At 35.4% G+C, this 14143-nt stretch overlaps 1 protein-coding gene across 2 annotated transcripts in view; it reads right to left on the bottom strand.

Moving 5' to 3' along the window:
* Positions 1-14143, bottom strand: part of LOC138703562 (protein CBFA2T3-like) — a 330694-nt gene that overhangs the window by 33921 nt on the left and 282630 nt on the right. For both annotated transcript variants that reach the window (XM_069831530.1, XM_069831531.1), the window contains exon 6: positions 8006-8130. In XM_069831530.1, the coding sequence (XP_069687631.1) occupies positions 8006-8130 (125 nt within the window). The remainder of the gene's footprint in view (positions 1-8005; positions 8131-14143) is intronic.

Below are 14143 nucleotides of genomic sequence, written 5' to 3' on the forward strand. Positions count from 1 at the left end.
TGGCTTATGAGCGAACATGTCAACGGACAAAGTTATTACTACTGGTTCAAGAAATACACTGTTTATGCTCTCTTTTCTTTGAACGAGATGATAGTACGCAAATTTCGCAAAATCTTGCAGCACAGACAACAATTTGTACAGCGCCATGACAGTCATCGAACCTTCCAGCTGCCTATTTCGCTGCAGCGTGACGTCATTGTCCACCGGTCCGGAGAGATTCGGAATACGCTGGATGCCATCACGCAACCCGATGTTAACTGTCTCAATTGCTATGCAGTAACTGGTAGCTGACGCTGCTTTGAGTTATTTTCTCGCTACCAAAAGAACAAAATCGCGAGGCAAACATTAAGCGAGGCTGCCACGACAGACGGTCTCACGTGGCAGCCTCGCTTCGTAGATACGCGACTTAAGAAGAAATTTCCTATTGAGAATGCACTGGAAGGAATGGTGAAAGATAGAAATGTAGGGAAACAAGAAGATAGTAGGTGATAGCCAGCATTAAGATATATGGACCGTATGCGGGATCTAAAAGAAAAGCGAAAAAGAGGGAAGATTGGAGAAATGCTGGGTTTGCAGTGAAAGACCTGCCCTTTGTCAGAAAACTATGAATGAATGAAATTCGACATCGGGTCTGGGTCCACTCTATGACGGGAATGTAACTGACGTGAACACCAATCTGTAAACTGGCTAAAAAGAACACCATTATAATCACGCAAATACACATTTTTAACCTCACTGATAATAAAATAGTGGTTTTGCGCATGGCGCCTGTCTGACTGTCCGTCCATTCGTATAGGCCTACATCGATTTCTCCTAACTATTGGATCGATTTTGTTCATATTCAGCATCTACAAGTCAACCTACTGCATATGGAAATGAACATACAGTTATTTTATGTAGATTTACTGCACCTCTTTGCTTTATCCCGCATTCAGAATCCATTCTACTTGTTTGTTTAGTCATGTACAACAAAAATCACGATGAAATTCATCTGCTGTGGCGAGGAGTGAATGACCCTTTTGTGTCAGATAAAGACTATTTACTCTTTTACGAAAATATTATATTTCATATCATCCTTTCTGGGTACTCGTACTAAATACTGACAAGAATATAAACATAATCCGCTACAAAATGTATGAGATACCACTGTAATGACAGATTAGACTGCATGTTAAACACCACATTTTTAGTGTCAGGTACTCTGAAAACACGTATCCTGTGAACATCTAGAAATGGACTTCTATTGCATTATAATGAGAAAGTAAAAGGACTTAAAATTTGTGGAATAAAAATAATTCGTTTTCGTATTTCTTTATACCTTTGGCACGGTGTTTTCATTCCTGTAATTACAAATTGAACGTCAGCATATAACACTATTATTACAAAATATTTTTGTAATAGAAGAATAAATAAAAACAGAGTTTTAATATCAAACTTAAATGACATTTTGTGGCATTGGAATTTAAGTTCTAAAACAAACATTCCAATTTTTAATACAATTATAAGAAATACAGTAGGGTAAACTTGCCTAATTCCGTGATATCTCTAATCCCGTGATACTTTTCTTAAATTTAATGTCAGTCAATTTTTGCCGTTCGACCATAGCGCCAGACATATTTCTAGAAACAGTGCACCTTTCGCCTACTTTTGAGACAACGGTGAACTTACTAGCAATATATCCAATTCCGTAACATTCAGTGAAAAGAATGTATCACGGAATTACGTAACTTTAATATACGAGCAGAAACATGGGAACTAATAATCCAGAATAAAATCAAGATTATTTTCGATAGGAATGGATTTTTGGCGGCACTCCGCCAGAATTTTCAGAAGAAGCAGAATAAGTAACAATGCCATTAGAGTAAATATGAAGGTTCAAAATTCAATAATATACTTCACAACAAATAATCAGCTAAAACGGTACGGACACTCAAAAGAATGGCAGAGGACAGATTGCCAAAGAAAATACTGAAATGGATTCCATCTCGTAGGAAAGGAAGGGGACGACCGAGGATTACATGGAAGGATAGAATTTTCAGCAGCATGCGGGAGGAAGAACTGAAGGATGGGGATTGGAACGACAGGGAAGGTTGGAGGAAGCAACAGAACTGTAATTGGACGTGAGATGTTAATATTGTTAGCTAAACCTGCTAAGCAGCAGCAGCAGCAGCAGCAGTAGTACTACAGTAGTAGTAGTAGTAGTAGTAGTAGTAGTAGTAGTAGTAGTAATAAAAGGTAAAAAGGTAAAGGTATCCTCGTAACATACCATGAAGGCACTTGGGGGGCATGGAGGTAGAGCCCCATGCTTTCCATGACCTCGGCACTAGAATGAGGTGGTGTAGTAGTAGTAGTAGTAGTAGTAGTAGTAATAATAATAATAATAATAATATAGTAATAATAATAATAATAATAATAATAGTAATAAATTTGCTGATGATATGGCGCTGTTAGAAGAAGAGGAGATAATATTAAGCTATATGCAACTGGAGCTAAATGACAGGTGTGAGCAGTATGGGATAAAGATAAACGCAAACAAGACAAAGACTATGGTTATCGCAAGAAAAATAAAGAAGTTAAAACATGCGAATTCGAAATGAGACAGTACAACAAGTGGATACCTTAAAATACTTGTGGTGTACTATAAGTAGCAAGATGAGCTGTCGCCAGGAAGTCAAAAGGAGGATAGCAATGGCAAATGAAGCGTATAATAGAAAATGAAGTGTCTTCTGCGGACGTCTTGAAAAAGAGCTAAGGAAGAGATTAGTGAAGTATTTTATATGTAATGTGGCATTGTATAGGGTAGGAACATGGGCATAACGAAGAAGAGAAACGATTAAATACTTTTGAAAAGTGAGTTGTTCTCTAATCAACTGTTCGAAGACAGGTTTGAACCTCATACGTGACACCAATAAGGTATCACTCATGAGTCAACTAAGCCAGAATATAATGGGGTAGGGTGGCCAGTTCCTTTTCGCCTCCATTACATACATCGCCGATTAGCTACATATTACACTAGATGCAAAGAATTGTTCTTCTTCTGACACATATCGTCAAGTGAGGTGTACTGCCTGATAATAGGTGTACATATCAATCAGAACCTCAATCAGAGGTAGAAGTAATAATAATAATAATAATAATAATAATAATAATAATAATAATAATAATAATAATAATAATGATTTATTTAACCTGGCAGAGTTAAGGCCATACGGCCTTCTCTAACACTCAAACAGGAGTAATATGAGTATGGAGCACTGTAGGTATAACGTTCCGGGTTCTTTGATATGTCTAAGCGAACCCAAAGCTCAATTTTATAATTTTTAGCAAAATGTGTAGTGATTTTCGCGATGTTAGTGAAAATTTCACATTCTCAAATGTTTCTTCGCAGCCGCAGCGTGAATATGTTGTTGCGAACGTTCTTCCAGAAACTAGTTTCACATTTCCCTGTGAAAACGCAGCTGCTGATGATAATAATAATAATAATAATAATAATAATAATAATAATAATAATAATAATAATAATAATAATAATAATAGAAGCGTATCTAGTCTGTTTTTAAAACGGCAGAAGCTACCAGCGCGGCATAGCTCAGGTGGAAGACTCGTTAACCTGCTCATTCGGAGTTGCTCTCGTGGATTGATTCGACACTCTCTTGAGTTGATTACCTGGTTTCAGTTTGGGCGAGGTTTTCTCCAACTGCAAGGCTAATATCAGGTAATCACATGACGAATCCTCGGTCTCATCCCGTCAAATACCATCTCGCTATCACAATTCCATCGACACTAAATAACTAGTTGATGCAGCGTCGTTAAATGACCGACCAAAACAATTAAAGTGGCATATCGGGGACCCCAGAGTATTAATTCATGTCGTCCCACAGATCCACCGAGTGTTCTATGAACTGCAAGTCGGTCGGAGCGTGATGCAAGAGCCACGGTGGCTCTACCTGCTTGCTTCTCTTGTGACATGTGGTAGTGAGCGTCGCTCGTAATCAATCTCGCCGGCTAATGCGATCTGCCGGGACTGTACCACGGCCTTCTGTTACACGGCCCCAACTGCTGCGCGTTTTATTAAAATGAATAATGGTTTCTTAGAGAATAGGCACAGCCCGACGCGCCGGCTGCCAGAGCTATAGGCGGGGGCACGCAGACAGACTTGGGCACATTAGTGACGACCCCACGTCCGTAGCCTATGCCAGGTCTTAAGAAGTGGACAGGCACGAAGAGCATTCAGTACCGCAGGAAGAAAGAAGGAAAAAGCGGAATAATAAGGAAACTGACATAGTAAGGAAGCTGAGAAACGAAATGAAAGAAAATATGGAAATGGAAGGAGAGGATGAGTAAAACATAATAGGAAACAAGAAATAAGAAATAGTGAAATGAAAGTAAGGAGACAAAAGAAAATAAAGCAAATGAAAGCAATAGTAAGAAGAAGGACGCGTGAAAAAGAAAAGATAAGAATAATAAAAAGCCAAGTAAAAAGACGTCACAGAAGAAGCCAAAACATAGAGAAATATGTACATATAGAATGAAGATACGACAGCATCTTACGTATTAGGTACAGCTTACTTCAATGTCAGACGCTGATTTCCTGGTTTCCTTTCTTCCGATGTTTCTGCAACTGCAAGGTGAGAGTCACGTAAACTCATAGCGAGAACTTGAACTTACCCATCCGAAAAATTTAAACCCATTCTTCAATTAATTATATAGGATGAATATCAGCGACTATAAATATTGGAGGAAATATACCTGCTGAACATCACTAATTGTATCGACACTGAATATGGGGTAAAGGTTGGTAATATTGTGATACGTGTAATATTGTGATAGTTCCTTTTGAGAATTTATTACAGTTTTGATGAGCGAGAGAAGGGCCGGTTCTGTGCAGAAACTTGTCCATGAACATTCCCTTAATACGTTGACGCAAAAAACCGATCTTCCTCTCGCTCAGTACAATTGTAATAAATTCTCAAAAAGAACTACCACAATATTACACATATCACAATATTACCAACCTTTACCCTACGTGTAGTTGATACAGAGTAATTAAATATCAGAATAAAAATAACTGCATTAAAAAAAATTTAGGCGCACAGATAATGTAATACAAATGATCGTAAATCAATATGAAATTGACGAAGTTTAAGAATCGGAGAGAACGCGGTCATACTGCAGAACTTGAGCAGAAGAACCCTGTCGTGCTGCTGAACTTTGAGCAACCAGAAATGACTGTTTCTTTGTAGGACTCGAGCAATCAGAGGCAACTCTGTCGTGCTGCTGAACTCTGAGCAATTTAGAGATGACTGTTCCTGTGTAGAACTTGAGCAATCAGAAAGAATCCTGTCGTGCTGCTGAACTTTGAGCAATTTAGAGATGATTGTTCCTCTGTAGAACTTGAGCAATCAGAAAGAACCCTGTCGTGCTGCTGAACTTTGAGCAATTTAGAGATGACTGTTCCTCTGTAGAACTTGAGCAATCAGAAAGAACCCTGTCGTGCTACTGAACTTTGAGCAATTTAGATATGACTGTTCCTCTGTAGAACTTGAGCAATCAGAAAGAATCCTGTCGTGCTGCTGAACTTTGAGCAATTTAGAGATGACTGTTCCTCTGTAGAACTTGAGCAATCAGAAAGAATCCTGTCGTGCTGCTGAACATTGAGCAACCAGAGATGACTGTTCCTCTATAGAACTTGAGCAATCAGAAAAAACCGTATCGAGCTGCTGAACTTTGAGCAACCAGAGATGACTGTTCTTCTGCAGAACTTTAGCAATCAGAAAGAACCGTATCGTGCTGCTGAACTTTGAGCAATCAGAGATGATTGTTCCTCTGTAGAACTTGAGCAATCAGAAAGAACCTTGTTGTGATACTGAACTTTGAGCAACCAGAGATGACTGTTCTTCTGTAGAACTTTAGCAATCAGAAAGAACCGTATCGTGGTGCTGAACTTTGAGCAACCAGAGATGATTGTTTCTCTGTAGAACTTGGGCAATCATAAACAACCCTGTATGATGCTGAACTTTGAGCAACCGGAGATGTCTGTTCCTCTGTAGAACTTGAGCAATCATAAACAACCCTGTTGTGCTGCTGAACTCGAGTAGAGATGACACTATTAGAATGCAGGAGTTGATCAATTATAGAAGACTTTGTCATGCTGCAAAATTTAAAAAATCAGGGACAACTCAGTTATACTGAAAAACATAGGCAATCAGAAACCGCTATTCTACTTACTGCATAACCTGAGTAATCAGATACAACTAATACTGGCAAACGTAAGCAATCAGAGACGACTCTGTATGCTGTAGGACTAGAGCAACAGAAAAGACTTTGTAATATTGCAGAATTTTATAAATTATAGTCGACTCAGTTATACTGAAGAAAAATCAGATGACTCAGAAAGAATTGTTTTATACTAAAGAACTTGAGCAATCACACTGTTCTGTTATACTGCAGAACCTGAGTAATCAGAGAGAAATAATACTGCAAAACTTAAGAATTCAGAGACGACTTTGTTATGCTGAAGAACTTGAGCAAACAGAGACGACTCAGTTATACTGAAGAATTTAGGCAATCAGAACTGACCTGCTATACTGCTAAATTCAAAGAATCAGAGACGATTCTGTTATACTGAAGAACTTGAGAAATCAGAGACGGTTATGTTACACTGAAGAAATTGAGCAATCAAAGATACTCTGTTATACTGCAAAACTTCAGCAATCAGAGTCGACTGTTACACTGATGTACTTGAGCGATCAGATTCTGTTATATTGCAGAATCTGAGCACTTAGAGACTCTGTCATACAACAAAATACGAGTGATCAGAGACGACTTTGTTAAACTGCAGAACTTGAGCAATCAGAGACAACTTTGTAATAATGCTCAACTTGAGCAACGAGAAACGACTTTGTTACACTGAAGAATTTGAGCAATCGTCAAGGACTAAATCTGTTATACTGCTGAATTTGAGCAGTCAGAGACAACTGTGTTATACTCAAGAATAAGTGCGATCAGAGACGGTTGTTACACTAAAAAACTTGAGAAATCAAAAACGACTTAGTTGGACTGGAAAACTTGAGCAATCGGAGACGACTTTGTTATACTGTTGAACTTGAGTTATAAGAAACGACTATCTGTATGTTACACTGCAGAACTTAAGAAATTATAGAATAGTTTACTGTACTGCAGAGAGGAATTAGAAATTACTTTGTTATACTGATGAACTCGAGAAGTCAGACACAACTTTATGTCTTACTGAACAACTTGAGCAGTCAAGAGACGCTTTTATTATACTGAAGAACTTGAACGATCAGAGACCACTCTGTTATACTGCAGACCTTAAATAACCATAGACGACTTTGCAATAAACTACCGCTACTTCAATTAGAGGCTACTACTCTATCATATTCATCAACGAGGACAATGAGCGAAGACTCGCTGAAATTCATAAACTACCGGTACTTCAGTCAATGACGACTCTAAAAATCATGAAAAAGAACAATGAATAGAAATTCTTGTGAATTAATAAACTACTTCAATCAGTGGCTTTCCTATCATATCCATGCACGAGAATAATGAACGGAGATCCTGTTGAAATCATAAATAATTATTTCAACTAGTGGCAATACTTTAATAATTTTGAACGATGATAGTGAATACCTGTATTCCTTTATATTTATAAAGTACTTCTTTTGGCTCTTTTATATTCGTCATTTACACCAATCAGTGGTGACTTCTTTCGCCTGTGAATCTCCATTGGAGCTGCCAACACTTCAATTCCCGGCGCTGGTTGTTCGTATCCACGGTAACAGAGTCCCCACGCGAGCAAGAGAAATTTTATTAACGTGCCTTAAAAAGAGACGAACGACGCAGCTGTTGGTTGACCTGTGATAACAGTAGTGCGGCCCGGTATTTTTGTAGCGAAGTATGAGAATTGCATGCGTGCAGTTTGTTATATTATGATAGAGTGGTGTTTGTTTAGTGCAAACAAACATCATCAGGTGGCACTGACCTGTCGGGCGCGCGGCGCTTGCCGCTGTCCGCCACTTCCGAGTGGAAGATCTCGGAGGGCTCTGATGGAGAGAAGGCGGGGTCCAGCACCACATGCTCGTGGTGGCGCAGGTACTGCTGCGGCGACTGCAACAATCAAACAAGAACAAACATCACTCCCTCCGCGCCTTCTTTCAGCAGTCATTTCTCTTCTTATTTGTACTCACATTTAATCAATACTTCAAGCCTCAGAAATTAATATGCAGAGAGGTGGATACAGGGTGCCCTACAACATCAATCACAATGAAAATTAATGTGCAGAGAGGTGGTTACAGGGCGCTCCATATCATGCACCACAATAAAAATCCGTTGGCTCAAGCGCGTGTTGAGATGTTAATACCAGCAACGTTTCGGGACCACTTAAAACTTAAATGAGATTTTCGGTCTAATCTAAAATGTTTCAACTCAGAAAAATAATTTTGAAGGTTCAATAGTGTGTTAAGAGTTTAATATTCGTAACGTTTCGAAACTACTGTACTTCATAGTGATTGAGTTCAGAAGAAGAATTCTGGGCTCTTCAACTGTGTATTGATGTTTTATATTCGCAACGCTTTGCAACTATTCACAGGATCCATAATCGAACACGACCTACGAGAGTAAACTACTCTGTTCGCTGTGTCCGGCTAACCCAATATAATGGACTCGTAATTAAAAGCTGTTTACAGGTCATATCACTATAGTTGTGATGTAAAACTATGTCATTTTCCTTAGTTTGAGTGGAGGTAACTTAGGAATTGACCATCACATAAAAGTGCAAGCCCCTATCGCCGTAACTGCTCGCAAATGAAAACAGAAGGAGAACAAGGGGAAGATAATGGCAACAAAGAGAACGCAAGCAGAACAAAAGGAACACAAGGAAAACAAGGAGAATACAAGGAAAACAAGGGGATACAAGGAGAACAAGGAAAATACAAGAGAAGAATAGGAGAAGAAAGGAAATAAAAAATTATGGGGTGTCTTATGTACGCCTATTTAAAAAAGGAGTAAGGAAATAAAGTTTTTACAGTTAGGTAAGTAGGTATACAAATTAGTTTAAGAATGTAAATACACTTTCTTCGCGAAGTCAATCACATTGAATTTGAATGACAAAAGTAATTCGCTCGTTTGTTCCTCATTTCACATTCACATCTGACACTTATCTCATTCTCTGAATGACTGATTTCGAAAGTACGGTATGCGAAAACCAATACCATCTGTAGAAGAAGAAAGGGAAATCTCTTTCTCTGCCTGTGCTATGACCACGGAAGGATTAACGGGACAGAGAGTACGATAGGTAGTTTGAGAATAGACAAAGAGAGATGTTGTTCCTCGTTGTCAGCGCGAAGGCAATTAGGGAAGTAACGGGGCAACGGGACATAGGTTGGTTTCAGAAACGAGTTTTACCTTACAATCTCTCCATAAGAATTTATGATTGATAATATAGGTTACTGTGCAAAAGTCTTAGGCAGGAATTCAGAATCTAGAGCTTTGTATTATATAGGATGTCGGAGATTTCTGACATGCGGATATAAGGTAAACTAGGGTCTGTTGGACAGTCGGGCATGTTGGACACTCTGTACTTTAACGTGTTAACACGCCACTTGTGGCTACTTCCGTCATTGACTTCTAGCTGAATGTGGTGCCCACAAGTGGCGTGGTAACACGTTAAAGTACAGAGTGTCCAACATGCCCGACTGTCCAACAGACCCTAGTTTACCCTATATATTTTTTTCTACATTTTGCTCTTAAAGTAGAGGATGTCCTACATGCGAGAGTATCTAATAAGCGAGTAAATACGGTATACTCGATTTAACTTAGGGGAGAGTCGGGTAGTATCGGACATCGGGTAATATCGGACAGTGAGTTTCTTTTATCTACCACACGATGATAGTACCTGATTGACATGGTTGTTTCTGTAATGTCGCATAGAGAAACGTAACCATGTCAATCAGGTACTACCATATGGTGGTAGATGAAAGAAACGCACTGTCCGATACTACCCGACTCTCCCCTATAGTCTCTCGATATTAGCATAATGGGACAATCTAGCATAATTTAATTTTCATCAGATCGGAAAAAATTCTCTTAATAAAATAATTTGCAGAATTTGGAATTTCCTGTCCGCAAATCCTTTCATTTTGAAAAAGAATGCGAGCGGCATGTTTTGAAATGTGTGAAATGCACTATAGGCCTGCAAGTCACGTCATCTGATAGTGATTATTGTGTCACGTAGGCCTACTTATTTTGTTGGTCTTTTCCAATATTCCACAATACTTGCTGGCAGTATCAGATTAGGGAAGAAGTCGTAAAATGTTATTAAAAGAATATCGCTGGCTTTAAGAGAATATTAATTGAAATTAGGCATGTTTTATGTAGAGCTATATCATTCAACATTTAAGAATAAATTTTCCGGAAAAATGGTATGCGATAGGCAATTTTAGATTTCATATTTGAATTCAGGATAGCGTAAATGTTCAAAATCACACATTTTCATTCGAATGCAAAACAAAAGGTTGAAATCTGTTGTAGTGTCGTAATTCGAAATGTTAGCATTCACGCAGCTAAGGTCAAGTGAATTTCCAATTTAGATAAAATAAAAAAGTGTAGCAAGTCCTTGGCTTCCCAAATGAATGTTACTACCACCTGCATAACGAACGGGGAAAGCACTTAAGAGAAAGAAGGCTGCTTAATTCAAGAGGCGAAGCGATTCAATCAGCAGAGACGGCAAAGAAAACAGAGGATTAAAATAAGAATGATAATGAAGACGAGGGACTGGAAAATAAATAAACATGCTGCAATGTAAAGTAGTAAGAAGACGAGCAGATGGGAAGAAGACGGAGAAAAAGGAGGCATGCAACTTCCGATAAATCACTAAAAAGAATCAACAAAGGAAGGAATGGAAACTAAAACATAAGAAGACAGAAATAAAAGTAGAATTAAAATATTTTGCGAGATAAAGAGAAATGGATGATAAAAATAAAAAAAAACAAAAAAGTGGAGTACAAAACAAAGTGTTATAAAAGTAAATAGAGGAGAAAAGCGAATGGAGAATGAGAATCACATATTGAAATTATTAAAATTAAATTAATAGAGAATAAGACAGAACGAATAAAAAGAAAAGCTGATAAAAAAGAAAGAAAATGTGAATTACATGTAATTCCAAAGAAAGTAGTGAGGGAGAAAATAATGAAAGATTGTAGAGAAGAATTACTGATAAGACAGAAAGATAATAATAAAGAAAGAAAGAAAGAAAGTAAGAAGGGATGAATAGGAAATAAAGTAATCACATAAAATGTAACACGAAAGGAAGTAAAGAAACATAATTAATTAAAGGGACATAAATACTTAAACGAAAAGGGAATTTAAGAAAGTAAAAAGCGATAGAAACATGAATAAAATCAAAAGGCTGAAAATAAGAAACTAGTACAAAGGAGATAGCAAAAGAGTTAATTAAAGGAAACTATAAAAATCATTAAGGAAACAGATACAGAAAGCTAAGAAACAAACAGATAAATATAAATAAGAAGCGACAGAAAGAAAACGATGAAACAAAGAGGGAAGAAAAACGGAGTGCATGAAAATGAAAATAAGAAAGAATTTGAGCAGACAAACAAAAGAGAGAAGAAAAAAATAAGGAATAACAAGAATAGGAACACATAAAACAGAGAAAAAGATAATAGCAAATAATAAATATAAGAAGAGACAAAAGACAGACGAAAAAAATAAGGATGAACAATAATAAGAACAAATAAAACATAAAAAGAAAACAGCAAATATAATAAGCCTAAGAACAGACAAAAGAAATACGAAAGAAATAAGAAAGGACAATAATAAAGAAGAAATAAAACAGAGAACAAGAAAATAGGAAGTAATATGAAGAGACAAATAACGAGAAAAGAGAGACGTAAGAAAGAACAGGAATATTTAAAAAAGAAAGAAAACGAAAAGAAATAATAAGAATAAAAAGAAAAAACGAAAGAGAGACGAAATAAATAAGGAAGAACAAGATTAAGAACAAACAAAATAATAAGAATAAGAAGAGACATACAAATGAGAGAAGAAAGAAATAAGAAAGAACAAGATTAAGAACAAACAAAATAATAAGAATAAGAAGAGACATACAAATGAGAGAAGAAATAAATAAGGAAGAACAAGATTAAGAACAAACAAAATAATAAGAATAAGAAGAGACATACAAATGAGAGAAGAAAGAAATAAGAAAGAACAAGATTAAGAACAAATAAAATAATAAGAAGAAACATACAAATGAGAGAAGAAATAAATAAGAAAGAACAAGATTAAGAACAAACAAAATAATAAGAATAAGAAGAGACATACAAATGAGAGAAGAAATAAATAAGGAAGAACAAGATTAAGAACAAACAAAATAATAAGAATAAGAGACATACAAATAAGAGAAGAAAGAAATAAGAAAGAACAAGATTAAGAACAAACAAAATAATAAGAATAAGAAGAGACATACAAATGAGAGAAGAAAGAAATAAGAAAGAACAAGATTAAGAACAAAAAAAAAGAATAAGAAGGGACATACAAATGAGAGAAGAAAGAAATAAGAAAGAACAAGATTAAGAACAAATAAAATAATAAGAATAAGAAGAGACATACAAATGAGAGAAGAAAGAAATAAGAAAGAACAAGATTAAGAACAAACAAAATAATAAGAATAAGAAGAGACATATAAATGAGAGAAGAAAGAAATAAGAAAGAACAAGATTAAGAACAAAAAAAATAAGAATAAGAAGAGCCATACAAATGAGAGAAGAAATAAATAAGAAAGAACAAGATTAAGAACAAAAAAAATAAGAATAAGAAGGGACATACAAATGAGAGAAGAAAGAAATAAGAAATAACAAGATTAAGAACAAATAAAATAATAAGAATAAGAAGAGACATACAAATGAGAGAAGAAAGAAATAAGAAAGAACAAGATTAAGTACAAACAAAATAATAAGGATAAGAAGGGACATACAAATGAGAGAAGAAATAAATAAGAAAGAACAAGATTAAGAACAAACAAAATAATAAGAATAAGAAGAGACATACAAATGAGAGAAGAAAGAAATAAGAAAGAACAAGATTAAGAACAAATAAAATAATAAGAATAAGAAGAGACATGCAAATGAGAGAAGAAAGAAATAAGAAAGAACAAGATTAAGAACAAATAAAATAATAAGAATAAGAAGGGACATACAAATGAGAGAAGAAAGAAATAAGAAAGAACAAGATTAAGAACAAATAAAATAATAAGAATAAGAAGGGACATACAAATGAGAGAAGAAATAAATAAGAAAGAACAAGATTAAGAACAAACAAAATAATAAGAATAAGAAGAGACATACAAATGAGAGAAGAAAGAAATAAGAAAGAACAAGATTAAGAACAAATAAAATAATAAGAATAAGAAGGGACATACAAATGAGAGAAGAAATAAATAAGAAAGAACAAGATTAAGAACAAACAAAATAATAAGAATAAGAAGAGACATACAAATGAGAGAAGAAAGAAATAAGAAATAACAAGATTAAGAACAAATAAAATAATAAGAATAAGAAGAGACATACAAATGAGAGAAGAAATAAATAAGAAAGAACAAGATTAAGAACAAACAAAATAATAAGAATAAGAAGGGACATACAAATGAGAGAAGAAATAAATAAGAAAGAACAAGATTAAGAACAAACAAAATAATAAGAATAAGAACAGACATACAAATGAGAGAAGAAAGAAATAAGAAAGAACAAGATTAAGAACAAACAAAATAATAAGAATAAGAAGGGACATACAAATGAGAGAAGAAATAAATAAGAAAGAATAAGATTAAGAACAAATAAAATAATAAGAATAAGAAGAGACATACAAATGAGAGAAGAAAGAAATAAGAAAGAACACGATTAAGAACAAACAAAATAATAAGACTAAGAAGAGACATACAAATGAGAGAAGAGAGAAATAAGAAAGAATAAGGTTAAGAACAAACAAATAATAATTATAAGAAGAGACAAAGAGAAGAAAGAAATAAGAAAGAATAAGGTTAAGAACAAACAAAATACTAAGACTAAGAAGAGACATACAAATGAGAGAAGAAAGAAATAAGAAAGAA

The sequence above is a fragment of the Periplaneta americana genome, chromosome 7 (genome assembly GCF_040183065.1).
Source record: "Periplaneta americana isolate PAMFEO1 chromosome 7, P.americana_PAMFEO1_priV1, whole genome shotgun sequence".
NCBI classification, from domain to species: domain Eukaryota; kingdom Metazoa; phylum Arthropoda; class Insecta; order Blattodea; family Blattidae; genus Periplaneta; species Periplaneta americana.